At 50.2% G+C, this 24963-nt stretch overlaps 1 protein-coding gene and 1 long non-coding RNA gene across 2 annotated transcripts; one reads left to right on the top strand and one right to left on the bottom strand.

Moving 5' to 3' along the window:
- Positions 1-378: 378 nt before the first annotated feature.
- On the bottom strand, positions 379-7816 carry LOC130543816 (uncharacterized). Its single transcript, XR_008959431.1, has 2 exons — positions 6344-7816; positions 379-5819 (listed from the first exon to the last, which is right to left on the bottom strand). It is a non-coding gene; the product is annotated as an uncharacterized LOC130543816 (long non-coding RNA).
- Positions 7817-10519: 2703 nt separating this feature from the next.
- Positions 10520-18984, top strand: LOC130543813 (ral guanine nucleotide dissociation stimulator-like). Its single transcript, XM_057312737.1, has 10 exons — positions 10520-12089; positions 13406-14127; positions 14906-15121; positions 15489-15592; positions 16099-16168; positions 16778-16849; positions 17310-17384; positions 17997-18029; positions 18405-18526; positions 18719-18984. The coding sequence occupies exons 2-10, from the start codon at positions 13726-13728 to the stop codon at positions 18753-18755; spliced, it is 1131 nt and encodes a 376-aa protein (XP_057168720.1). The 5' UTR covers positions 10520-12089; positions 13406-13725; the 3' UTR covers positions 18756-18984.
- The last annotated feature ends 5979 nt before the right edge of the window (positions 18985-24963 follow it).

Raw genomic sequence — 24963 nt, 5'->3', positions numbered from 1 at the left:
TTCCTTCTCTGTTTGACTTGACTTAGCATTATCTCCTCCAGTCCCGTCTATGTTGCAGCAAATGTTGAGAAATCGTTCTTTTTGATGGCTGAGTAATATTCCATTGTCACTAATATTCAACAGTTTACACACTCAGTCTCAGTTTGCACACTTACACTGACTTGTCCGAAATTAGGTACTCAGCCTGAGCCCCCAGACCTACTGGGTCCCCTGCACATTGAAAGTGAGCAGATGAGAAGCATCTCGCATGCAACTGGTTGCCAAAACAAAGCAGGGGTATGAATACTTCTATCAGACAAAACAGAATATAAAAAAAAAAAGAGTAGTGACTCACAAAGAAGGACACTGTGTCCCAATCATGGAGACAATGCAACAAGAAGATAGAACAATTTTAAATTTTTAGACACCCATCATAGGAGGACCCAAATACATAAAACAGTTAATAACAAAAAGCAGGCAACTAATTGACTGTAATACAATACAGTAGGGGATCTAACACCCCCCTTCTATTAATGGACACATGATCCAAACTGAAAATCAACAAGGAAACAGTGGCTTTGGGTGATGCACTGGTTTTAACAGACGCATGCAGAACATTCCATCCTCCAACAGCACATACTCATTCCTTTCGATTGCACATGGAACGTCCTCCAGAGCAGATCACATATTAGGCTACCGAACAAGTCTCTACTAATTCAAAAAGATGGAAGTCATGGCATACATCTTTTCTGACCACAATGGTATGGACTAGAAATCAACCACAAGAGAAAAACCTGGAAAGACCATGAACACAAGGAGGTGAAAGAACACGCTCCCGAGAAATGAGTGGGTCAACCAGGAATTCAAAATAGGAAAAAAAATTACATGGAATCCAAAAACAATGACAAGACAAGCGTCCCAAAACTTTGGGATACAACAAAAGTGAATCTTAGAGGACCGGTTACAGCAAGACAGGCCAGCTCCAAAAGCAAGAACAATCTCCCATCCCATCACCTGACACAAAGGGATCTAGCATAAGAACAGCAGAGAGCTCTAGAGCAGGGGATCAGCCTTGGCGCGTTGGAGCTCTTGCTGTTGGGCCCATGCATAGCTTCCGTCCTTGCTCCATTTCCCAGCAGGTATGGTGTTCTTTCCTTTCCTGCACAACAACTCCCACCATGTCCACTGGGGAATCAACCCTTTATGGAATTCTAGAATGCTAGAAACTGCCAAAAAGGCCCAGGAAACAACCGTGCCTTCCCCATTTGGTATATCAAGGTGCCGATTAGCTTTCTCTTTGGGGAACATTCAACAGTGGTTTTTGAGACATCGTCTTAGGCCTGGATCCCCTGGGGATCTCGTGAAAATACAGATTCTGATTCAGTAACACTGGGAGGGACCTGAGACTCTGCATTTCCAACACGCTCTCCGCGGATGCTGAGGCCACTTGTCCACGGACCACCCTGACAAACGGCGCCAGCAGGCCATTTGACCAAAGTTATCTGTTTCACCACTGAAAACAGAATTTTCAGCAACAGTTTGGCCGCAGCGAGGAGGCCTTTTTATTGCCGGGAAGATAAACAGCCAGGGCAGGGCTTTGTCCACACCTGCAGGCCTCTCCTCTTCTTCTCTTCCAGGGAATATGGAGGCAGGATGGAAGGAGGTCAATAGTTTAGGAGCTTCTTTAGGTCAGTGGGTTTTCTTTCCTGTGCCCTCCTGTATCTCTGCAATGTGTGCAGAGCACAAAGTCCTTCCAAGAGGGATGGCCGAGGCTGAAAGGGGGTAAGGTGGGAGCCTGAGCTCCTGAGTCAGCCCTGGCACGTGGGCAGAGGCAGGTGCTAGGGGCCACTCTGTGTGTGGTGCACGGGCTCCCTCGCAAGTCCCCATGAACGGGCCAGAGGAGCTTCAGAGAGGACGAGCAGAAGACCCAATATTGCTCCATGCGACAGAGGAGGGAAAAGACAGGTTGGTTCATGGCTGAATGGGCTTGGATGTGGCTGCAGGATGGAAAGTGGCTGCAGATATACTACAGCCCCGTTCAGGGTAGTCTTGATAGAATGCAGCGACGGGAAATTCTTTCAAGCATTTCAAAATTCTTTCAATTCTTTCAGGTGGTATGGAAAGAAAAGCAGCCTGAGGAAAGAATATACATTGGCTCGTGGCAGTGGTAGATGATTTGGCTCGTTGGTCAGGGACTGGGAGGAAGAAGATTTATGACAATTAGTCCTGGGGAACAGACATGTAGGTGGACCCATGGGAGTGGGCACCAGGTATGATGATCTTTGCATCACACATTGACATCCGCCCAAGCGCATTCAACCTGGAAAAGGCACTAAGCAGCCGAGTACATCTTGGCCACTTGATATCCATTCTAGCCTCTCACATTGCCCATCCCAGTGCTAGCATAACGGGCTCAGGAATGGACATGGTGACAAGGATGGAAGGCAGGGCCCCAAGACCTTCCCATTTCTTCTTTCAGCAACTATGCTCTGAGCACTCAGCCTGTGCCAGGTGAGTTGGTGGGCCCCAGTGCAGTCTGCAAATGGCCAAGTTGTTTCTGCTGTTCTGATGGAGAACACCTTGAAAGCAAGACGTGTGAAAGAACAGAGCAGATATTATACTCCAGTTACCAGCACAGTGTAGTAGGGAGGGCTAGGGAGTCACAGGAGAGGAGGGTCTGGAAGGCCTCCACATGGTGACATCTGCTGGTAGCAGATTGACAAGAGGGAGCAAGAGCTGCACACCTCTGGGAACAGTGTGTCAGGGAGAGGGCACCGCTGGGGCCAAATCTCTCAGACAGAAACTAGTTTGACGAAAGAAGATTCGGAAAGTGGCCAGAGTGGCTGGTGGAGGCTGGGAGGTGAGAACAAGAGATGGCAGTGGATGGGAGGGCCAGGTGCCGAAGCCTGGTCGACTGAGTTAGCTATCTGTTTGTCTCTGAGAACACTACTAGAAAGCTTAGCACTTCTGAAGCGTGATATTTCCTAGCTCCCAATTCGGGGGGGCCTGGAATCTCTGCACAGTTGAGACTGGGTGTTTCTGCCCCCAGGTCTCTGTGTGATGCAATCTGCGCCTCACCCGAGGCCCAACTGTGGTAAGATTTGCTCCCAAGTCACTGATGTGACTAATGTCAGGATTTAGCTCAGACTCAACAAAGTGGGTTTAAGCGAAATCCTGAATTTGAGTTCTTTTCTGCCTATTAGCCTGGGCACTCCCTAGGTTCCTTCCTCTGTGGGCCTTTATGTAGGGCAGTTCTAAACACCAGTGCTTGCTTCCCCAGTGCAGGGATACAGGAAAGAAAGGAAGGGAACAGAAGAGAGTAACAGGAAAGTGACAATGTTCTGTCATATTCTCTTGGTCAGAAACCTATTAGCAACCAGGCAGTGGATAGACAGGGAGGTATATAGCACGGGTGGGGATCCCTGGGAGCCACTGTGGAGTCAACGTGGTGGTATAGTCAGCACATTTCATCCAGACCATGAAACGGAGGTAAGCTTTAAAGTCGATGTGTGTTATGTTAACATGGGTTTGACTCCTGTGTGGCACTTAAGAGACAAAAAGAAAGAACAAAGAGAAAACAAACAAAAAACCAGTCTCAAATGTAGAGCACAGACTGGGGATGGCCAGGTGGGGGGATGGGTGAAATAGGTCATGGGGATTAAGAGTACACTTATGGTGCTGAGCACTGTGTAATGTACAGAACTATTGAGTCCCTGCTGTTCACCTGAAAGGAATATAACACTGTCTTTCAATTATAGTGTAGTTTCAAAACTTAAGAAAAATCGGTCCTATGAGATCTAAGCTTAGAATACGCAGAGTTTCCTCATGAGGTCTCATCGGGCTGAACGTCAATCCACATGAAAGGTAAATGAAAATGTCCAAAGACAAAAGGACAGTCTGTTTCTATGGAAAGGCCAGGGCCCACCTCTGTGTTCACGTAAAAGGTAACGTCCTATGCTACTGGCAGTTGGAGCAGAGTTTCACTCGAGTCCTATTGGAGCGATGCTCCTCTGGTGTTCTCATTCTACTTGGTTGTGTGTCTTCACGAAGTAATTGAAATAACGATTCCTAACCTTTGTCTCGTGGATGAAGCAATATTCGACTATCGGTAGCCATCGAACGTTTGTAGCGGGAACAACTTTCGGAAAATATTTAGCATTCGTATCTCTCATCGTATTACAGATAAGGAAGCTGAAGCCCAACAAGGGCACCCGGGGAACAATAACACAGAGGAGGTTCTCCTGACACCTGGTTCAGGGTCCTAACTCATTGAGGAAGTGTGAAGAACGCCCAACCCTCCAGGGTCAATGGACATATCATTTGAACGTGTCATTTTTAAAGAAAAGTGAAATGCAGTCAAACATGGAAAGACAGAAAATAACATCCTTTTAAAGAAAATCCACTATGATCCTCTACACTGTTTCTTACGTTCCACATATGAGTGAAAACTGATGATAATCATAGGGGAAAGGAGGGAAAACTGACCGGGAAGCCATCAGAGACGGAGCAAAACCATGAGGGGCTCTTAAGCACAGAGAACAACTGAGGGTGGCTGGAGGGGAGCTGGGTGGGGGGATGGGGCAATTGGGTGAGGAGCATAAAGGAGGGCACGTGATGTGATGAGCACTGAGTGGTATATGCAACTGATGAGTTATTCAACACTACATCTGAAATAAGGATGGGCTGTATGTCGGCTAATCGAATTTCAATAAAAAAACAACGGAAATCCAAGGTTCTGTGTTTTCTTGTTTTCAATACGAAAAATACCGGATGATTTCTTTTCTTCCCACAAGCAATGAAGGGAGCTAGCCTATTCAAGGTGAGGCAGTTTTCAGGGCATGCTGCCTTTTTCATTTCAGCCCTAAAGAGACTTTCAAACATGCTTTCAGTTCCAGGCCTCTTGCCCTTCGAGTACATTCCGAGCACCCTTGACAGGGTGGCAAAAACTTTGTCTCTTCAAGGTGGGTCACCTCAAGCAGGTAACATCTGTACTTGCCACAGAGTTACTACAGGTGTGCACCCTCCATCACTTACAAGTGCCTCTCGACAAGATTTCCTCACAGGCGGCATGAATACTGGTGGCTGATGGTTTTCTCTTTGATGACATTGATCCCATTTTTTCACTTGCACGATGACTGGGAGTCGGCTCTCGGTCTCATTCCTGGTGGTGATACAGCTCTCCAGCTCCCCCTCAAACATGTCCATCTCCTCTCTCCCAGAGAGGAACCTGCAGAACTTAGGGACCATGAACTGGGAACACAGAGCAAACATATAAAGGTCTTGCCTGACTTCAGCTCAGCATAGGAGGGACATACTGTTCCCCTTTGGTTTGACCCCAGTGTAATTTAGTACTCTAACCTTCTTTGCCATGGACTCCAGACAGTGGCTCACCAAGATGGGAGGGATACGGAGTTCCTTGCAGACACGCCCACACACCACGTTCATCACCTTCTAGCATGTAAGACTATGTCCCTCATCTGATTAAGAAACTCTTCAAACGTTAATGGATCAGAGTGCAATGAAAGTCTAACTTGGAAGAAGGGCTGAGCTCGGGATTCCGTCCAGTCATATGTCTCACTGCTCCCATCATCCACGTAGGTGCTGCACAAAATGGACAAGGTCCCATTTCCAGTACACAGCTCATGCTGGCCCATCATACATATTCCTATCCTCTTGCGATCACATAGCGTCATGACCCCATCATCATGCCCGTGCTTCTCCAGTTCATGCTGCTCTCTTACTCCACTAATGAACCTTTTTCATCTCGGAAGTGCAGTCCAATAATATTCATTTTCATAGCTTCACAAAATAGGATTTGGCCATGCTTTAATGGATATGACCTGCAAGGCACAGGATAGAAAAGAAAAATAAATTCACGTACAGGACATTCAGAATACTTACAATCTTTGTGACGTTAAAGACATTAGCAATGAAGTAAAAACACAATCCACAAGATGGGAGACCATATTTGCAAACTGTCTATCTGGCAGGGGCTCAATATCCAGAATGAATAGAGATCACATGAACTCAACAACAGACAACAAAATGAATGCAATGCGTGAATGTGCAAATTGGGAATAGGCATATCCTCAAAGATGTGCACGTGAAAAGAAATTTGAAAAGATACATCACTAATGTTAAGGGAAATGCAAATTATAAAAAGCAATGAGATACCATTTTACATCCTTTAAGATGACTCTTCCAAAAAAAAAAAAAAAAAGCAATCAGAAGGGAAAAAAAGAGCAAGTGTTGGCCAAGATGTGGAGAAGATGGAAGCCTTATTCAGTGTGTGTGGTAGGAATGTTTAACAGCACAGTTGTGAAATCAGTATGGTAGTTTCAAAAAAAATTAAAATTAGACTTACTATGTGTTCCAGTAACTCCACTTCTGGGGTGTATACCCAAATTAATTGACAGCATGGTCTTGAAGACATATCTGAACACACATTTTCATGGCATCATTATTCATAATAGCTAACCCATGAAAGCAATCCAAGTATCTGTCGAGGGAGGAACAGATGTTGTATGTACACATATTGGAATAGCATTGATTCTTCAAAGTGGAAGAAGACATTGACATTTGCCACAACATGGGTGAACCTTGAGGATATTATGCTAAGTAGATGAGTATTCATGAAAATACACACTTTGACTTCACTCTTAGGACCTACCTAGAGTAAATTGCCAAAGACAGTAGAATGGTGTTGCCAAGGGCTGGAAGTAGGCGGTCATCGGAAGTTTCTGATTCACGGTATAGAGTTTGAGTTTTACAAGATACAATGAGATGTGAAGCTGGGTTACAGGGAGGTTGTTCAAACATATTAATGCATGGAATACACTTAGAATGTACTCCATGAACTTAATGGACTTAACGACATGAAAATAAATGTAAACTGCAAATACGGAGAAACGAACTCGGGACAATTTCGTCTAGCCATTTATATCCTTTCGTTTAGGTCCCATCTCAGACATTTTGCTTCAGCCATTTTCCATGAGGCGACTTTGATCAAACAAAATGTTCTCATTCTGTGCCCACTTGGAAGCTTACAATCAGAATTTTCCAAAACATGAACAGTTTTTTCAAAAGTTACTATCTGAGGTCACTTATTAAGACTTTCTATTCTTTGACAAATTGTTAAATGGAACAAAATTTTAAAATTCTATTTCATCTGCTTTAATTTTAATTCACTGATTTTTAATTTCAGAATCGACTTTCTATGCCAATGGCTTGAAGTTTTTAACCCCTAGGATAACCTACTGGCTTTCGGTTCTGCTGTTTTCAGTTTTGTTTACGTGACGTTCTTTTTACCATGTCCAATTTCCTGATGCTCTCTATGAATATTAAAATATTTTTTTGCTCCAGTTGTTTTGATACATTTGACATACAGAACTGTGTATGTTTAAGATACCTGGCGTAATGATGTTCCTTTCGTATACTGTGAAACGATCGCCAGAATAAATTTAGTCCGCCGCCATCATCATCTCTAGAGATACAAAAATGAAGTAAAAAGAAAAGAAAGAGAGGTTTTTCTTTGTGATGAGAACTCTCAGAACTTGCTCTTTTCACACCTCTCAAATACACCATAGAGCAGTAATGAACTGTAGTCCTGGGGTGTACTGTAAATCCCTATTCCTTATTGATCTGAAACTGGAATTTGTACCTTTTCACCATTCACTCAATTCCTGCACCCCCTCCGCCCTCTGCTTCCGGTTACTTTTATCTGATCTCTTGTTCTGAGTTAGTCTTCCTCCTTTTCTCTTCTTTGTCTCAGATTCCACAGAGAAGGGAAAAATAGAGACCCTGCTCCTTTGCTCTGTGACTCTGCAAAGGCACTGCGTTGAGGACCCCCGAGAAAAGGCATGGCTTTTTTTGCTGGTGTGCCTGCGTGGGGCTGTGCCACCTGAGCTGGAGAACTGGGTGCAGGGCGCTTCCTTGTCCATGGTACCTGGTGAGTTCTGCTGGAGGAACTGGAGCAGGAAGAGTCAGGCAGAGGCCATTGTGGTTGTCGCCCCTGCCCAGAAACAGCTTGAAAGTTTTAGTAGCATTCTGCAGTCTAGGTGCTTAAGAGGGGAGGTGGGCTCCAAGATCTTCTCAATTATTCATTCAGTAACTACACACTGAGCACTGCCCTATGCCAGGTATCTTGCTGGGCCCGTGCGCGGAGCTGAAATTACCTAGGGCTCCTTTGCTTTAGGAGCTCCCAGTCTACACATGGACCAAAGCTCCAAAGAGAACGCACGTGAAAGAAAAGAGCAAGCGCTCTGTAGTAGGAATGAAGTGTGCTACGGAGGAAGGCTGGGGAGTCATTGCATGGAAAGATATGAAAGGCCTCACTGAGGCTGAGGTTGCTGAGAACAGATTGACCAAAGGGAGCTAGGCCTGCACACGTCAGGGAGCAGCGTTTCAGGAAGAAGTGACTTGTGCTGCAGACACTCAATAACAGAAGCCAGTTTGGCCAGAGGAGTGAAAAAGGCAGCCAAGGTGGCTGCAGGGACACTAGGAGGAGAGCAGAGGGGAGGGAGGAAGGCAGGGACAGATGCTGAGGCCTGGGAGACTGTTACTTATCTAGAGTTGCCCCGGGACTGCATTGCCCTGATACCCTGCATGTGCAGGTGCATCGCTTTAATTTCTAACAGTATTTGTGGGTGAAGAATGTGGGCCCAAATTAGCATGGTTCCCAAGGCTCAAGGTGTGTCAGTGGCTGCGGCTGTGACCAGGGCCATACTGGAAGAGGATTTTGTCATAACTTGGCTCACGTGACTCGGGATGCCATCTGGACTCAGAAGCTGAGTTCCTGTGTGTCTTTTGGCCTTGGCACTGCCTCCGTTCTCTATCCTGTGAGCCTCTGTAGATGGCAGCTCAAAACATCGGTGCTTGGTTCTGCTTCAGAGAGAGAGAAGAAGAAGGGAAAGGGAAGGAGTGAGTAGTGGAACATGATGGAAAGTAACTAGGGAGTGAGAAACTCTTTGCATGGCATGTAGAGAAGCTCTAGGCATGGTACTTCATCACGTTGAATATGTCCTGTGGGTCAAAAGCCAGTCACTGACCACTTAGCGGTTACAGTCTGATGCCTATACCACAGGTCAGGATCCCTGGGAGCCATGGTGAAAGCCGCTCCCCTCATAGACCCAAACGAGGTAACGGGGTCTCGTTCTTCATATAACGGGAAACAATTGCATGGTTTTACTACAGAGGTTGACAATGCCTGCATCTTCTTGCTTTTCCAGACCATCATGGTGCCCACCTTAAAATGAGGCCAAGAGGGAAAGTGACAGTTGCAGTATTACATGGCTGGAACCCAGGCCTCTTCTGAGCGGCCCTCCATGCCAAGTCCCACCCCTTCTTGTAATTCTTCCATCTTGAAAATTGTGCCTCAGATACACAGGGGACCACCCCACACATGTAATAAATACTCTTATCCACAGACACCAGAGGATGTCCCAAGGAAGTAGATTCTAGCCTGATCCCCACACTGCAGGCTGGGAAAGTGGGGACTACGTGAGAGACGCAATGACATAGGACACACAAGTGCGCAAAGAAACACAGAACGTAAGGTCTGAATTCAGCTCTGCCTCCTGAAGCTTCGGACCCTAGTTCCATTTCCAGAGAGTGGTGGCTATGGCCTTTTTGGCTCATTGTGTCCAGTTCAGGAGATGACATGGGGGAGAAAGCTAAGGAGTCAACTTCCAAGAAGGGGCTCTGGATAGGTCTGACTGAACACATGGTCCCAGGGATTAGAATCTTGAAAGAGTGACCTCACTTCCTCTGTGATAGGCCCCAACTGAACTTAGAACTCTGGTAACCGGGCACCCAGATTCAAAAGACAACCTGCTCTCCAGCTCACTTGAGTGGAGACGTTCGAGAGAACAGGATGTTCTCTTGCTGCCTTCCTCCCTTCAGGGTCTCTGGGCCCAGGCAAGCCCAGAGAGAGAGACTTTCAAATAATTGTAGACGTCGGCTCAGCCCGCTTTTCCGAGCCCTCTGGACATGTGGCAGGAGACACCAACAGGTAACACGAGGCAGCTCAGGGCAGCCCACTGGAGAGCAGGCAACAACTGTGATGTCACCTCAGCAGGCCCACACCTCTTGCCCCTCATTATGTGTGTCCCTGTGTGTGTGTTGGGGTGGGGGGCTGGTTGTCTATGTGTAGAGAAGGGGACAGAGGATGTGGGACACACCCTTCCTGGGCAGAAGGAAGCTGCCAGGTGTTGGAAGCCTGGCCCATCTTTCATGTTCACACCCCAGGTCATAGCAGGCGGGATGAGAAGCTGAGCACTGGGGACCAAGCTCAACTACCTCGATGTTAATCACGAGCTCTAGAGTTTCATCCGGCTACGTCCTTGCTCGATGTCTTTTCAGCTGTCCCTCTTTGCCTCAACTGGAGAGCAGGATTTCTAATGCGGGTGGCCCCTTGTGGCAATGTCCCGGGAGGACACTAATGTCTCTTGACCCCATGTCTATGGGGCACTACATTTTCAGAGCTGCACCCAGGAGGTCATCGAAGAGCTGGTCTGGGACTTCAACTACAACGCCCTAGACAAGTGGCAGGTGCACCAGGCCACCCAGGATCAGTGCCGCTCTGAGGTGAGAATGGGAAGAGGGTTCCACACACCCAGGGCCCCCACACAAATATGGGGACAAACCTGGGGCCCTCCCATGGTGTTTCTATATGAGTGCCCCGCAGGCCCAACCACAAAGTCATCCCAGTATCCACACCTCCACCACCAGCTATGGGAGAAGGTAGGAAGTCACTCTTCCCATAGGTGGGAATGGTAGAGAATAGTGGTCATGTTTTTTGCAGTTTGGGGCGTGGGTTATTCTGTTTCATTCTGTTTTGTGTGACTTTTCCCACAGCCATGAGTGTCTTTGCATTTTGCTACTGTTTTGAGTATTTTCTTGACTCACCCCAGCCATCCTGTGTAGAACCCAGCTCCACTGTCCTTGGAGAACGTGTCCAAGGCCTTATGAATCCTCACCCCACACAGGGTGATTGAACATAAAAGGAACGGTGGGATGGAGCCATTCTATATGTTCCTCTGTAACGTATCACCTCTCAGAACACATCAACTCATTGTATGTCCCCCGGGTCACAAGCTGTGTCCTCATATGTCTTTTTGGACCTCCGTATGGGAGGTTGTCTGCCACCGTGATTCAGCCTTTCAAGCACGGATTGGGTGCAAGGCCTCTGATGCCTCCTGGCCCAGGTAGTGGACTCTGTCTTTTCAGAGTTCAATCCAGGCCATCTTTGAGGAGCTGCTTGCTCCAAGGGCTCAGCTACTCCATCTCCCTTGACAAGCAGCAGGTGCCTCGGCCCACAACAGCATCCAATGCTGGTCTGGGGTGAGAACAGGTCCAGATTGATGTCCAATCTCAGGACCCACAGATGATCACGGCAAGGCCAGAACCCACACTAGAAACAACCGGCTCCCCTGGGGCCTGCCGAGGAAGGTGGATTTCCCCTGAACCTTTCTCCCCACCTTAGGAACAGAGCAGGCCGCAGCAGCCTAGGGAAATGCCATGCATTCCATGCTCTGGACAGTTCTCAGGCCCAACGTCTATGATCTCGAGCAGTGTTGGAGATGCTAAGCCTCTGCTTTCTCCTGTCTGCAGTAGGGATGTTGACTGATGACTCAAAGGCATACAGTTCTTAATAAAGCCTATTCAGAGAGAGAAAGGCTGTGGTGGCTCAGCTAACAAGATGTGTTGAAGTGACCAATGCTTTCTCATTTCACCCCTAAAGGCAATTGTACTTTCAAGCCTAGAGCCTTTTTCTGGGTGGGCCCTCAAGTCCCTTTTCTTGCACAAGTTCCCGAAGGGATGGGACTCTCTGGTCTGAGCACCAGACCCTGATCATCCTGGTGGTTCGTGGTGTTGAAGCTGACTCCATTGCCCCCCACACCCCCCTTCTCTACCTGGTGGGAAAAGGAATCATCCCTGTCCCTGGATGAGGCCCAGACGATGCTGAGGCTCCGAGAAGGCACAATGGAGCATTTCGTACAGTCCCTGGTGCCATCCTTCCCAGATGGGAGCATCTCAACCACCTCAACGATCTTCTGCATGTACGAGATGTTCACTTCAGCCACACAGGTCCCGGGCCAGCAGTTCAATAGGTGAGTGCCCACCCCATGCACAGCACAGGGTGAGCCTCCCATCTACTGGGTGTACATCTCGGGAATGGCCCTACCCCTCTCTGACCTTCCCTTTCCTCTTCTGAAAAGTGGGGTGGTTAAGAGGATGAACCTCATACAGTTACTGTAGGAAATCATGGGAGGAAACATGGCACGGGCTACTCTGGTGCTTGGCTCTGTAGAAAGGGCTCCTGGACGTGCTGGGCATCTTCTTGCTTAATAGTTCTCTCTCTCCGGTCAAGAAGCTCTCAAGTGCAACCCTCACAGGCCGGTGGCCCTTCTGGGTTGACGAAAGGAAATGCAAAGCAGGCAGTTTCCCCATGTGCAAAGGACTTCTGAGATTCCATCTAGATGGTTCTGGTAGTTGTCCTTTGTGTGAGCAGCTCAGGGGCACACTGGGAGCAGGCAGACCAGCCCACGGGCCACTCAGGATTTGGAAAGTGCGGGCTGGGAAGTAGTCATTCAAGAATGTATATTAAGCACCTAGGAATGTGAATGGAGAGAGGAGATACAGTGTCTGGGTCTCAGTTCTAGTCAGAGGGTCAGATAGGCACTCTGCACACCCTAAGCACGCATGTCCAATGGTTGTTAGATGTGATATCTTCGTAGCCTCCTCTAGCTTTGAAAGGATCCACCGAGAGCTGGATCATAGGACAGATGAAATGATCAAGTAAAACTGGGACAGGGGTTTGGGTCCAGAAGCAGGGCTGGCTGCCTCCACAGAGCAGGGTGGGGGACTACAGGGGTGGTGGCTGGGGAGGGATTTGCCAAACCAGGGATCTCACCGATCTCTTGATTTCCAGTGGGTGGGCTTCATCTGGGGGGCTTCATGTGAAGAAGCAGATGAGTCAAAGAAGTCTGTGGAGGGGGTCCCGGGCCCTCTGGGCGGCAGAGCACAGTCTGGGCTCAGTGGGTGCCTGAAACACCCATCCCTTTGACGGTCCCAACTTGCTCTGCCTGCCCCTCCCTGCTGACCACCCCAACCGGGGCCAAGAACCGAGGGTGTGCTGAGCCAACCACTCACAAATCTGCCTCCAACCTGAGCCTTGATACTGGTGTGCATGGAGGATAGAGTAGACCAGGCCCATGGCCAGGTAGAGGAGAGGAGAAGTGGAAAAACCAGACTCATTCAGGTTTTCTGGAGGACCAGGCCTCCCACTACGAGGGCAGCTAGAGAGGGGTTGGAAGGGGGCTGGGGCCATCCTCTGGGACCCATACAGAAAGAACGGTGCTGTGGGAGTAGCATGTGCAATGCAAGGCCAGGCCTCTGACTCTGCTCCACATATGACTCTTCCCAGCACCCTGTCTCCCTTCTTGGGTACCTGGCCTGACCAGAATTTGCAGGCTATCTATCAGTCCCTGGGCTGTGACCGTGTCGAGATCAAGGTGGCCTATGTGCATGGGGCCATGGTTCTGAAGTGGCATGCCTGGGACCTGACAAACCATGTCCCCCTTCTCCTGATGCAGCGGGAACTTCTGGCGCTCACTGAGGCAGAGGTGGAGGGTAAGGGGGATGGCAAGCTGGGAAGGCTAACTGGGATGCGGTTCATGGGCTGGGTATTCCTTTCAAGGCCATGGGGTCTGTCCTGGTTTTGCAAAGGCATACGGAAAGTCAGTGATGTGGATGAACCTTTCTCTGTCTCCTGCCCCAGTGCCAGCTCCAGGGCTCCTTCCAGCGGCAGAGCCAGGAACAGGGCCTCCTATAGAGCTAGAGGCGACCCCGGCTCTGTGTCAACTGTCACCTGCGGTGTCAGAGCCAGCCTCCCCTCCGTCAGCTGTTCCAGAACTGCAACCCGTGCTCCCATCTTCTGCATGTGTGCCGGGTGCTGAGCAGCAGTCAGCTGGACCACCCTTTTTGCTAGAAAGTTTCACTCAGGCAACAGCCACAGAGCCCACCGCGGCCCCAGAGGCTTCCTGCCACCGCTGTGTCACCCCAAAGAACCAGCTGGGTGAGGAGAAGCCCGACCTCCTGGACTTCCCTCCCAGGCTGGTGGCAGAGCAGCTCACGTATATGGATGCGGTGAGCAGCTGGGCTCTCAGGGTGGGCCAGGGGCAGGCCTTCCTTCTGCTCTCACCTGCCCCACACCTGCCTTTCCCTGATGTGGACTCCTATGGTCTGGGACCAAATCTCAGCTCCACCACTTCCCAACCCTGTCAACCCATCAAGGCGCTTAGCCCCAAGCTTTCACTGTCCAGCTGCGGACTGTAGCGAGAGACCCTGATAAGCACTGATACGGAGGTACTAGGGAGAAGAAATGAGCCAGAATGGAGAGACCAATGGGCAGGCCCTGGTCCCGTGGGTGGAGGAGGGCAGCTCCCTGTGTTCAGTCAAGTCCATGGGTCACCCACTCATGTGCCTTGGAGGATGAGTACCCTCAGCATTGATTAGGCATCTGATGTGTCCATGAGGACAGGGCAGACGGAAGAACGTGTGGTTGCAGCTCCCGTGTGAGAATGTGCATCTGAAAGGGGGGAAGGACCAGGGGGATGGCCAGTTGGAGGGGAGGGGAAGAAGCCCCCTTGGGTTGGACCACCTTGCAGTGCCACCAGGAGCTGGGAGTTCCTGAGCATGATCAGGGTGCCAATGCCCTCCTTCCTTCCCTTGCTCTGTTTGCTCCTGGGTCATTGTGTACTGGGTTCCCTCAGGGAAAAACAATGGAATGAAATCCACGGTCTCCAACCAGGCTCAGGCCAGATTCTCAGCTCCCTGAGGTCCAGCTCTGACCTGTGACCCCTACGTAGGACATGCGTCTTGCATGGGAAATGGCTGGGTGAACCAAGGTCCGCCTGTTCTCTAGGAGCTGTTCAAGAAGCTGCTGCCCCATCAGTGCCTGGGCTCCGTCTGGTCCAAGCGCAACAAGCCTGGCAATGAGCACCTGGCACCCACAGTCCGGGCCACTGTCGCCCAGTTCAACGGTGTGGCCAAGTGTGTCATCACCACCTGCCTTGGCAACCCAAGCATGACAGCCCGGGACAGGGCCATGGTGGTGGAGCACTGGATCAAGGTGGCCAAGGTATGCAACGGGAAGCCCAGCCGAGGTGCTCTCCTGAGTCTCGGGCACTGCTCTTCCCTTGATCAGGTCTCAGGGTGGAAGGCCCTGGTCTTTGCCCTAGGGACTGTGCAGTCCCTAGGCTCTTCCGTCCAGGGGCATGCTGACCTCGCCTTGCATGGCCCCATGCTGGGATGCTCCGTTTCTGCCTGGCTCCTTCCTTGGAGTGAGTAAAATCTTCCTCCTCCTCTGGGCCTCACGTGTGCCCTTCGGCAGGTCCCTGGACAGCGGCTTCCTCCAGCAGGAGCACTTTCCCCTGAGGGGGACTGAAGCTTGAGAGCCAATCAGGTGCCGGCTCCCCAAGTGACAGCCCATTCTCTTCCCTCCCCAGGCCTGTCAAACCCTGAGGAACTACTCGTCCTTACGTGCCATCCTCTCGGCTCTGCAGAGTGTCTCCATTCACCGCCTCGAGAACACGTGGGGGAAGGTTTCCAGGTGAGTAGGCCTCTCTCCATGGAGGGACCAGGATGGACGAGGGAGCTCCCAGAGGCTTGTCCTCTTCACCGTCAGGCAGCTTGGACCTTCTGGGAGGCGGCAAACCCCGACCACAGGACCTGGGCTGGTGGGTGGGTCTCTCAGCCTCCCTGGTGAGGAGGCCACCATGCCTCCCGCTTTAGAAATCAGTTTTGCCAAATCTCCCACATGGGGCTGAGCTGCATTAAGTCTCTTCACGTGTTTCCTTGACAGCCACTAAGCTCTCTGCCCATTTGAACCCCAAATTGACCCAAACAGCGTTTCTCAATGAATATGGGAAGGGAGGCCCAGGACGAGCACATGAGAGCTCCCTCCCATGTCCTACAAAGACCTTAGTGCTCAGAGGATCCCAGAAGAAACCCTCAACCAGGCAGGTTGACACTCTGGGGTTCTCAAAGAAAAGGCACTCGCACTCAACCCTGCCACATTATTCGTCCATTGATCGTGCCTCCCTTGCCTCTCTTCAGGAAGCCATTGAGGATCTTTCAAAAGCTGTGCAGCAAGGACACCGCACAGGGCAGGAACCTGCTCATCAAGGTAGCCTGGAAGGTGCAGGTCTGGAAAGAGAGGAGGGGTGGGAGGGAACAGGGTCCTGCGAGGATGAAGTCGGGAATGGTCTGAAGCATTCCTTGGGGAGGGGAAGCCTTTGGCATGAATGTGGCGACAGCCTAGGTGAGGATGCCGTTGGTGGCGAGGGGGCAAGCAGGTGGTGTCCAAGCAGACTCCCTAGCCTACACACCCTCTCTCTCTGTGTCGACAGCTGGTCCAGGTGGGGGCCTCTACAAACCTGGAGAGCCCAGAGGACAGACCTGTGCTCAGTGATGGGGTTGGGCTGGGTTGAGGGCCACAACAATGATGAGAGTAATAGGATCCTGAGTCCTCAGGAGACCATGGGAGATAGGTGGAGTTGTCACGTTTCCCGATGAGAAAACAGGCTTGGGGAGGCCAGGCTGCAAGCTCAAGGTCACACATGGAGTGAATGTTGCAGTGAGATTGTTCTGGAATCACTCACGGCCTGCTTCTGGATAATGGGGCCTCAGGATCAGTATGAGTTAGGTCAGATGTCTAGGTTCTGACGTCCAAGATGGTGGGGGCAAGTGGCCTGAGGGTATGATGGTCTCAAGGAACTTGTCCTTGGTCCTGCAGGAGCGACCGTCCAATAGATTTGCCACCCTGGTGATGGCCCTCCGGGGAGCCCAGAAGAGGATGCAGAAGAAGGTGAGTGTGCCTGAGGCCCAGGGCCTCCAAAGTCAGAGGAGGAGGAGGGCTCCTCCCTGAGGGCTGGAGGCCTCCCAAAAAGGAAAGATCAGGAAGAGGGGGACCTTCCCACTCCAGCTGCGGCTCCTGGGGACACGGCTTCTACAATTCTTAATTCGAAAGGACCAGGAGGAGGGTCTAGAAAGGTCCATAGAGAATGGGTTTTGCGGGTGGGGAGGGACCGACCTAGTGCTCCATTCCCTGGCATTTTTGAAAAGCAGGCCCTGAAGGTGATGAGGAGGAGTCTGATGTTCTGGGAGGGGGAGGGGAAAGGGAACCCGTGGGGGGGAGGCTGCTAAGGGTCCTAGGCTGCTCCACGTGAACCCATGGGGTGGGCCAGGAGGCTGGAGCGTTTCAGTGGAGGGTCCCTGTGGACACCAGCGAGCAGGGACTCATCCCAACCCTCCCCCTCATGACACAGGGTGTCGTGCCTTTCCTTGGCACTTTCCTCACCGAGCTGGTGATGTTAGATACCGCCATGGAGGACTATCTGGAGGTGGGTGAGCCTGAGGATTGTGGGGGAGGGACCAGAATCCGGAGGTTTGGGAGCAGAACGCCCCTGTACTGAGCCCTGAGCTCTCAGGACTCGGCAAACCTCCCGTCATGACAGCCTCACGGCTACCCTGTGAGCCTGGGGGCTGTTGCCCATCTCAGGGATGAGCGAGGTGAGGCTGCAGTTAGGCCACGGCTCCCGGTGCCGAAGACTGGTGAAGCAGCAGAGCTTCCTGAAGGCAAAGCTGCGTGAGGTCTGTCTGAGTGGACCTCAGCCTCCCCCGGTGAGTTTGCCCGTGGGGGGAGAATGAAGTCAGGACCCTCCACGTCAGCAAGCACCTCAGTAGCCGCAGCAGCCCCTTCCTGCCTGAGGCTTCGGCCTCCCCTACTGTCTTCCGAGAGGGTGGTGCTACAGGGTCCCGACCTGTAGCCAGTCCATCTGCCCCATGTCCTCCTTTCTCTGGACCCCAGAGCCTGGCCTAGATCCCAGGCCCGCTATCTGTGTATGCACGGCCCCCTCACGGGTCCTGGCCATGGTGCAGCATGAGAAGGGATGGGAATCAAGTGCTCCTAAGAACCAGGGGCCTCATTCTGATGGACTTTGTCTGCTTTCCAGGGGAATGAGATCAACCACCATAAAAGAAATAAGGTGAGCATATGTGGCGCTTCCCGCAGGGAAGGGTAGGGAGTGGGCCTCAGAGATGTCCCTGGGAAGAACATTGCTTGGCTCCATGCCCTCCACCTCACATTTCCTGGGACCCCTTGAGAAGAAAGCAGTGCAAGTCCCATCCCGTTAGGAGATGGGGACAGAGCATGGCATCCAGGAGAACTTCCCGGAGGAGGGGCTACTGATACCTCTGAGAACAGGTGGAGACCGGATGAATCTGCAGGGAGGAGGATGGCCATGTGTGCCAGGACCTGGGATGGGTGCCCGGTCCCGGTGCTCAACCCTCACCAGACCCTGCAGCTCCCCGCCCCCCCCCCCCAGGCTCCCTATACATCCTGTGCTTCTCTGTCTGTTCAGGAATACCAAGTCATTACGGACATCATGCTGCTCCAGGTGGCTGCCGAGAATTACACCCTAGAGCCCGAGGATCCTTTTTGGGCCTGGTTCCAGGCTATGGAGCCGCTCAGCGAGGCTGAGAGGTGAGGCCCATCAGGAGCTGGGTCGGTGAGGTTCGGGGTGGACTCTTTCTGCTGGCCACTCCTGGGATCCTCCTTCCCTGGGCAGCCTCAGGCCTTGTTGCCGGGGCGCCAGACTCCAGCTGTGGGCAAACACTGGCAGGGACTCTTGAATGGAAGCTCCTGGGCAACTCACAGGTGTCCCTCTGTCCTTAGCTACACCCTGTCCTGCCAGCTGGAGCCCCGGTCCTAGCTGGTCAGCAGCACTCAAGAAGGAGAAGAACTGGCCGCAGTCAACCTCAGGGCTGAGCAAGTGTCCAGTGGCCCTGCAGGGATTCCTCAGCAGCTGCATCCTTGTGCCCATTTTCTCCACACCCCTTCCCCCCATCTATTTCCTTATGTAGGGGCACCATTTAGTTGTTTTAAATAGTACCGTGATAGATTTGCATGTTAGGAGATTAAAGCCCTTTTTTTGTTTTAGAGCCCATGTGTGTGGTTTGGGTCTTTTATTTCCTACAGTAATGGAAAACTTGCACAGACTCTCATATTCGTTCCTGACCTAGGAAATCTTCCAGAGTCATCAGCTACTGTATGTGGGAGGAAGGAGAAGTGCCAGCCCTTCTCCCTAGCCACTGGAGGGCACCCCCAAATCCCCCTTACTCAGAGCACGGGTCCATTTCAGTCAATGAATTTGGGCAAACAGCAGAGACAGCCCCTCAGAACTCCTGAGATTTAGAGGTTGCAGGGACTTTCCCAGGAATAGCAACAACCACTGAAAGTGGGAGTCTTTAAGACTTGTACGCCCCAGAACTCCTTCCTGCCCCAGGACTGGGGTTGCCTTTCTCCGCTCTAAGGCCAGGAAGACTGTGTCCTGCTTCTTCCGTTGAGATGCTTTTTTGGTTTTGTGTTTGGTTTTGTATTGCCCCTGTATTTGGAACTTGTCGTATTGTAGTTCAATCTCTGGAACTGCATCAGCACCTAGTGGGGAAAAACACGGAAGGAGATCAAATCCTGCGTGTGAAGGGGACAAAGCCAGAGGAAGATAATTTGCAGATGGACTCAGGGCAGGCAGGACTTTCCAGCCTCAGTCTCCCCGTTGGCCATTTACCAAGTTTGTAATCTTTCTGGGATTCTTGTCAGTGATCTCTGGATTCCCTTTCCTGCTTGTTTTGTGTGTTGGGAAAAGATGGGAGGGGTACCTTAAAGGGCACACCTGAGCCTGGTTCCATGAACATCTATGCTGACCTAGGAGCCAGGATTTCCAGCCTTCGTGCATCTCCTTATGCGGTTCTTCTGAAGCAGCAGTTCCCTCCAGGCCCCAGGCTCTGCGTCAGATGCACAATAGCTACTGTTCCCTGGCTGGCATCTGATGGATCAGGGATGGGCTCTTTCTTGCCAGGATAATGGGCCATATCCTTGACCAGAGAAACCCCACACTCTCCTTGCTGTCCGTCGTGACTTTTAGGTCCATGTTTTCTGAAGTCCATCATCTCTATTTCTTTTATAATATTTTTTTTTATTATGTTAGTCAGCATACAGTACTTCCCTAGTTTTTGATGTAAAGTTCCATGACTCATTACTTGCGTCTAACACCCAGTGTACCATGCAATAGGTGCCCTCCTTAATACCCAACACCAGCCTATCCCAATCCCCCACTCCCCTCCTCTCTGAAGCCCTCAGTTTGTTTCCCAGTGTCCATAGTCTCTTGTGGTTCATTCCCCCTTCTGTTTACCCCCCCTTTCTTCTTCCCTTTCTTCTCCTACTGATCTTCCTACTTCTTATGTTCCATAAATGAGTGAAACCATATGATAATTTTCCTTCTCTGTTTGACTTGACTTAGCATTATCTCCTCCAGTCCCGTCTATATTGCAGCAAATGTTGAGAAATCGTTCTTTTTGATGGCTGAGTAATATTCCATTGTCACTAATATTCAACAGTTTACACACTCAGTCTCAGTTTGCACACTTACACTGACTTGTCCGAAATTAGGTACTCAGCCTGAGCCCCCAGACCTACTGGGTCCCCTGCACATTGAAAGTGAGCAGATGAGAAGCATCTCGCATGCAACTGGTTGCCAAAACAAAGCAGGGGTATGAATACTTCTATCAGACAAAACAGAATATAAAAAAAAAAAGAGTAGTGACTCACAAAGAAGGACACTGTGTCCCAATCATGGAGACAATGCAACAAGAAGATAGAACAATTTTAAATTTTTAGACACCCATCATAGGAGGACCCAAATACATAAAACAGTTAATAACAAAAAGCAGGCAACTAATTGACTGTAATACAATACAGTAGGGGATCTAACACCCCCCTTCTATTAATGGACACATGATCCAAACTGAAAATCAACAAGGAAACAGTGGCTTTGGGTGATGCACTGGTTTTAACAGACGCATGCAGAACATTCCATCCTCCAACAGCACATACTCATTCCTTTCGATTGCACATGGAACGTCCTCCAGAGCAGATCACATATTAGGCTACCGAACAAGTCTCTACTAATTCAAAAAGATGGAAGTCATGGCATACATCTTTTCTGACCACAATGGTATGGACTAGAAATCAACCACAAGAGAAAAACCTGGAAAGACCATGAACACAAGGAGGTGAAAGAACACGCTCCCGAGAAATGAGTGGGTCAACCAGGAATTCAAAATAGGAAAAAAAATTACATGGAATCCAAAAACAATGACAAGACAAGCGTCCCAAAACTTTGGGATACAACAAAAGTGAATCTTAGAGGACCGGTTACAGCAAGACAGGCCAGCTCCAAAAGCAAGAACAATCTCCCATCCCATCACCTGACACAAAGGGATCTAGCATAAGAACAGCAGAGAGCTCTAGAGCAGGGGATCAGCCTTGGCGCGTTGGAGCTCTTGCTGTTGGGCCCATGCATAGCTTCCGTCCTTGCTCCATTTCCCAGCAGGTATGGTGTTCTTTCCTTTCCTGCACAACAACTCCCACCATGTCCACTGGGGAATCAACCCTTTATGGAATTCTAGAATGCTAGAAACTGCCAAAAAGGCCCAGGAAACAACCGTGCCTTCCCCATTTGGTATATCAAGGTGCCGATTAGCTTTCTCTTTGGGGAACATTCAACAGTGGTTTTTGAGACATCGTCTTAGGCCTGGATCCCCTGGGGATCTCGTGAAAATACAGATTCTGATTCAGTAACACTGGGAGGGACCTGAGACTCTGCATTTCCAACACGCTCTCCGCGGATGCTGAGGCCACTTGTCCACGGACCACCCTGACAAACGGCGCCAGCAGGCCATTTGACCAAAGTTATCTGTTTCACCACTGAAAACAGAATTTTCAGCAACAGTTTGGCCGCAGCGAGGAGGCCTTTTTATTGCCGGGAAGATAAACAGCCAGGGCAGGGCTTTGTCCACACCTGCAGGCCTCTCCTCTTCTTCTCTTCCAGGGAATATGGAGGCAGGATGGAAGGAGGTCAATAGTTTAGGAGCTTCTTTAGGTCAGTGGGTTTTCTTTCCTGTGCCCTCCTGTATCTCTGCAATGTGTGCAGAGCACAAAGTCCTTCCAAGAGGGATGGCCGAGGCTGAAAGGGGGTAAGGTGGGAGCCTGAGCTCCTGAGTCAGCCCTGGCACGTGGGCAGAGGCAGGTGCTAGGGGCCACTCTGTGTGTGGTGCACGGGCTCCCTCGCAAGTCCCCATGAACGGGCCAGAGGAGCTTCAGAGAGGACGAGCAGAAGACCCAATATTGCTCCATGCGACAGAGGAGGGAAAAGACAGGTTGGTTCATGGCTGAATGGGCTTGGATGTGGCTGCAGGATGGAAAGTGGCTGCAGATATACTACAGCCCCGTTCAGGGTAGTCTTGATAGAATGCAGCGACGGGAAATTCTTTCAAGCATTTCAAAATTCTTTCAATTCTTTCAGGTGGTATGGAAAGAAAAGCAGCCTGAGGAAAGAATATACATTGGCTCGTGGCAGTGGTAGATGATTTGGCTCGTTGGTCAGGGACTGGGAGGAAGAAGATTTATGACAATTAGTCCTGGGGAACAGACATGTAGGTGGACCCATGGGAGTGGGCACCAGGTATGATGATCTTTGCATCACACATTGACATCCGCCCAAGCGCATTCAACCTGGAAAAGGCACTAAGCAGCCGAGTACATCTTGGCCACTTGATATCCATTCTAGCCTCTCACATTGCCCATCCCAGTGCTAGCATAACGGGCTCAGGAATGGACATGGTGACAAGGATGGAAGGCAGGGCCCCAAGACCTTCCCATTTCTTCTTTCAGCAACTATGCTCTGAGCACTCAGCCTGTGCCAGGTGAGTTGGTGGGCCCCAGTGCAGTCTGCAAATGGCCAAGTTGTTTCTGCTGTTCTGATGGAGAACACCTTGAAAGCAAGACGTGTGAAAGAACAGAGCAGATATTATACTCCAGTTACCAGCACAGTGTAGTAGGGAGGGCTAGGGAGTCACAGGAGAGGAGGGTCTGGAAGGCCTCCACATGGTGACATCTGCTGGTAGCAGATTGACAAGAGGGAGCAAGAGCTGCACACCTCTGGGAACAGTGTGTCAGGGAGAGGGCACCGCTGGGGCCAAATCTCTCAGACAGAAACTAGTTTGACGAAAGAAGATTCGGAAAGTGGCCAGAGTGGCTGGTGGAGGCTGGGAGGTGAGAACAAGAGATGGCAGTGGATGGGAGGGCCAGGTGCCGAAGCCTGGTCGACTGAGTTAGCTATCTGTTTGTCTCTGAGAACACTACTAGAAAGCTTAGCACTTCTGAAGCGTGATATTTCCTAGCTCCCAATTCGGGGGGGCCTGGAATCTCTGCACAGTTGAGACTGGGTGTTTCTGCCCCCAGGTCTCTGTGTGATGCAATCTGCGCCTCACCCGAGGCCCAACTGTGGTAAGATTTGCTCCCAAGTCACTGATGTGACTAATGTCAGGATTTAGCTCAGACTCAACAAAGTGGGTTTAAGCGAAATCCTGAATTTGAGTTCTTTTCTGCCTATTAGCCTGGGCACTCCCTAGGTTCCTTCCTCTGTGGGCCTTTATGTAGGGCAGTTCTAAACACCAGTGCTTGCTTCCCCAGTGCAGGGATACAGGAAAGAAAGGAAGGGAACAGAAGAGAGTAACAGGAAAGTGACAATGTTCTGTCATATTCTCTTGGTCAGAAACCTATTAGCAACCAGGCAGTGGATAGACAGGGAGGTATATAGCACGGGTGGGGATCCCTGGGAGCCACTGTGGAGTCAACGTGGTGGTATAGTCAGCACATTTCATCCAGACCATGAAACGGAGGTAAGCTTTAAAGTCGATGTGTGTTATGTTAACATGGGTTTGACTCCTGTGTGGCACTTAAGAGACAAAAAGAAAGAACAAAGAGAAAACAAACAAAAAACCAGTCTCAAATGTAGAGCACAGACTGGGGATGGCCAGGTGGGGGGATGGGTGAAATAGGTCATGGGGATTAAGAGTACACTTATGGTGCTGAGCACTGTGTAATGTACAGAACTATTGAGTCCCTGCTGTTCACCTGAAAGGAATATAACACTGTCTTTCAATTATAGTGTAGTTTCAAAACTTAAGAAAAATCGGTCCTATGAGATCTAAGCTTAGAATACGCAGAGTTTCCTCATGAGGTCTCATCGGGCTGAACGTCAATCCACATGAAAGGTAAATGAAAATGTCCAAAGACAAAAGGACAGTCTGTTTCTATGGAAAGGCCAGGGCCCACCTCTGTGTTCACGTAAAAGGTAACGTCCTATGCTACTGGCAGTTGGAGCAGAGTTTCACTCGAGTCCTATTGGAGCGATGCTCCTCTGGTGTTCTCATTCTACTTGGTTGTGTGTCTTCACGAAGTAATTGAAATAACGATTCCTAACCTTTGTCTCGTGGATGAAGCAATATTCGACTATCGGTAGCCATCGAACGTTTGTAGCGGGAACAACTTTCGGAAAATATTTAGCATTCGTATCTCTCATCGTATTACAGATAAGGAAGCTGAAGCCCAACAAGGGCACCCGGGGAACAATAACACAGAGGAGGTTCTCCTGACACCTGGTTCAGGGTCCTAACTCATTGAGGAAGTGTGAAGAACGCCCAACCCTCCAGGGTCAATGGACATATCATTTGAACGTGTCATTTTTAAAGAAAAGTGAAATGCAGTCAAACATGGAAAGACAGAAAATAACATCCTTTTAAAGAAAATCCACTATGATCCTCTACACTGTTTCTTACGTTCCACATATGAGTGAAAACTGATGATAATCATAGGGGAAAGGAGGGAAAACTGACCGGGAAGCCATCAGAGACGGAGCAAAACCATGAGGGGCTCTTAAGCACAGAGAACAACTGAGGGTGGCTGGAGGGGAGCTGGGTGGGGGGATGGGGCAATTGGGTGAGGAGCATAAAGGAGGGCACGTGATGTGATGAGCACTGAGTGGTATATGCAACTGATGAGTTATTCAACACTACATC

The sequence above is a fragment of the Ursus arctos genome, unplaced genomic scaffold (assembly GCF_023065955.2).
Source record: "Ursus arctos isolate Adak ecotype North America unplaced genomic scaffold, UrsArc2.0 scaffold_16, whole genome shotgun sequence".
Classification (NCBI taxonomy): domain Eukaryota; kingdom Metazoa; phylum Chordata; class Mammalia; order Carnivora; family Ursidae; genus Ursus; species Ursus arctos.
This window is presented reverse-complemented; position numbering and strand designations above follow the sequence as displayed.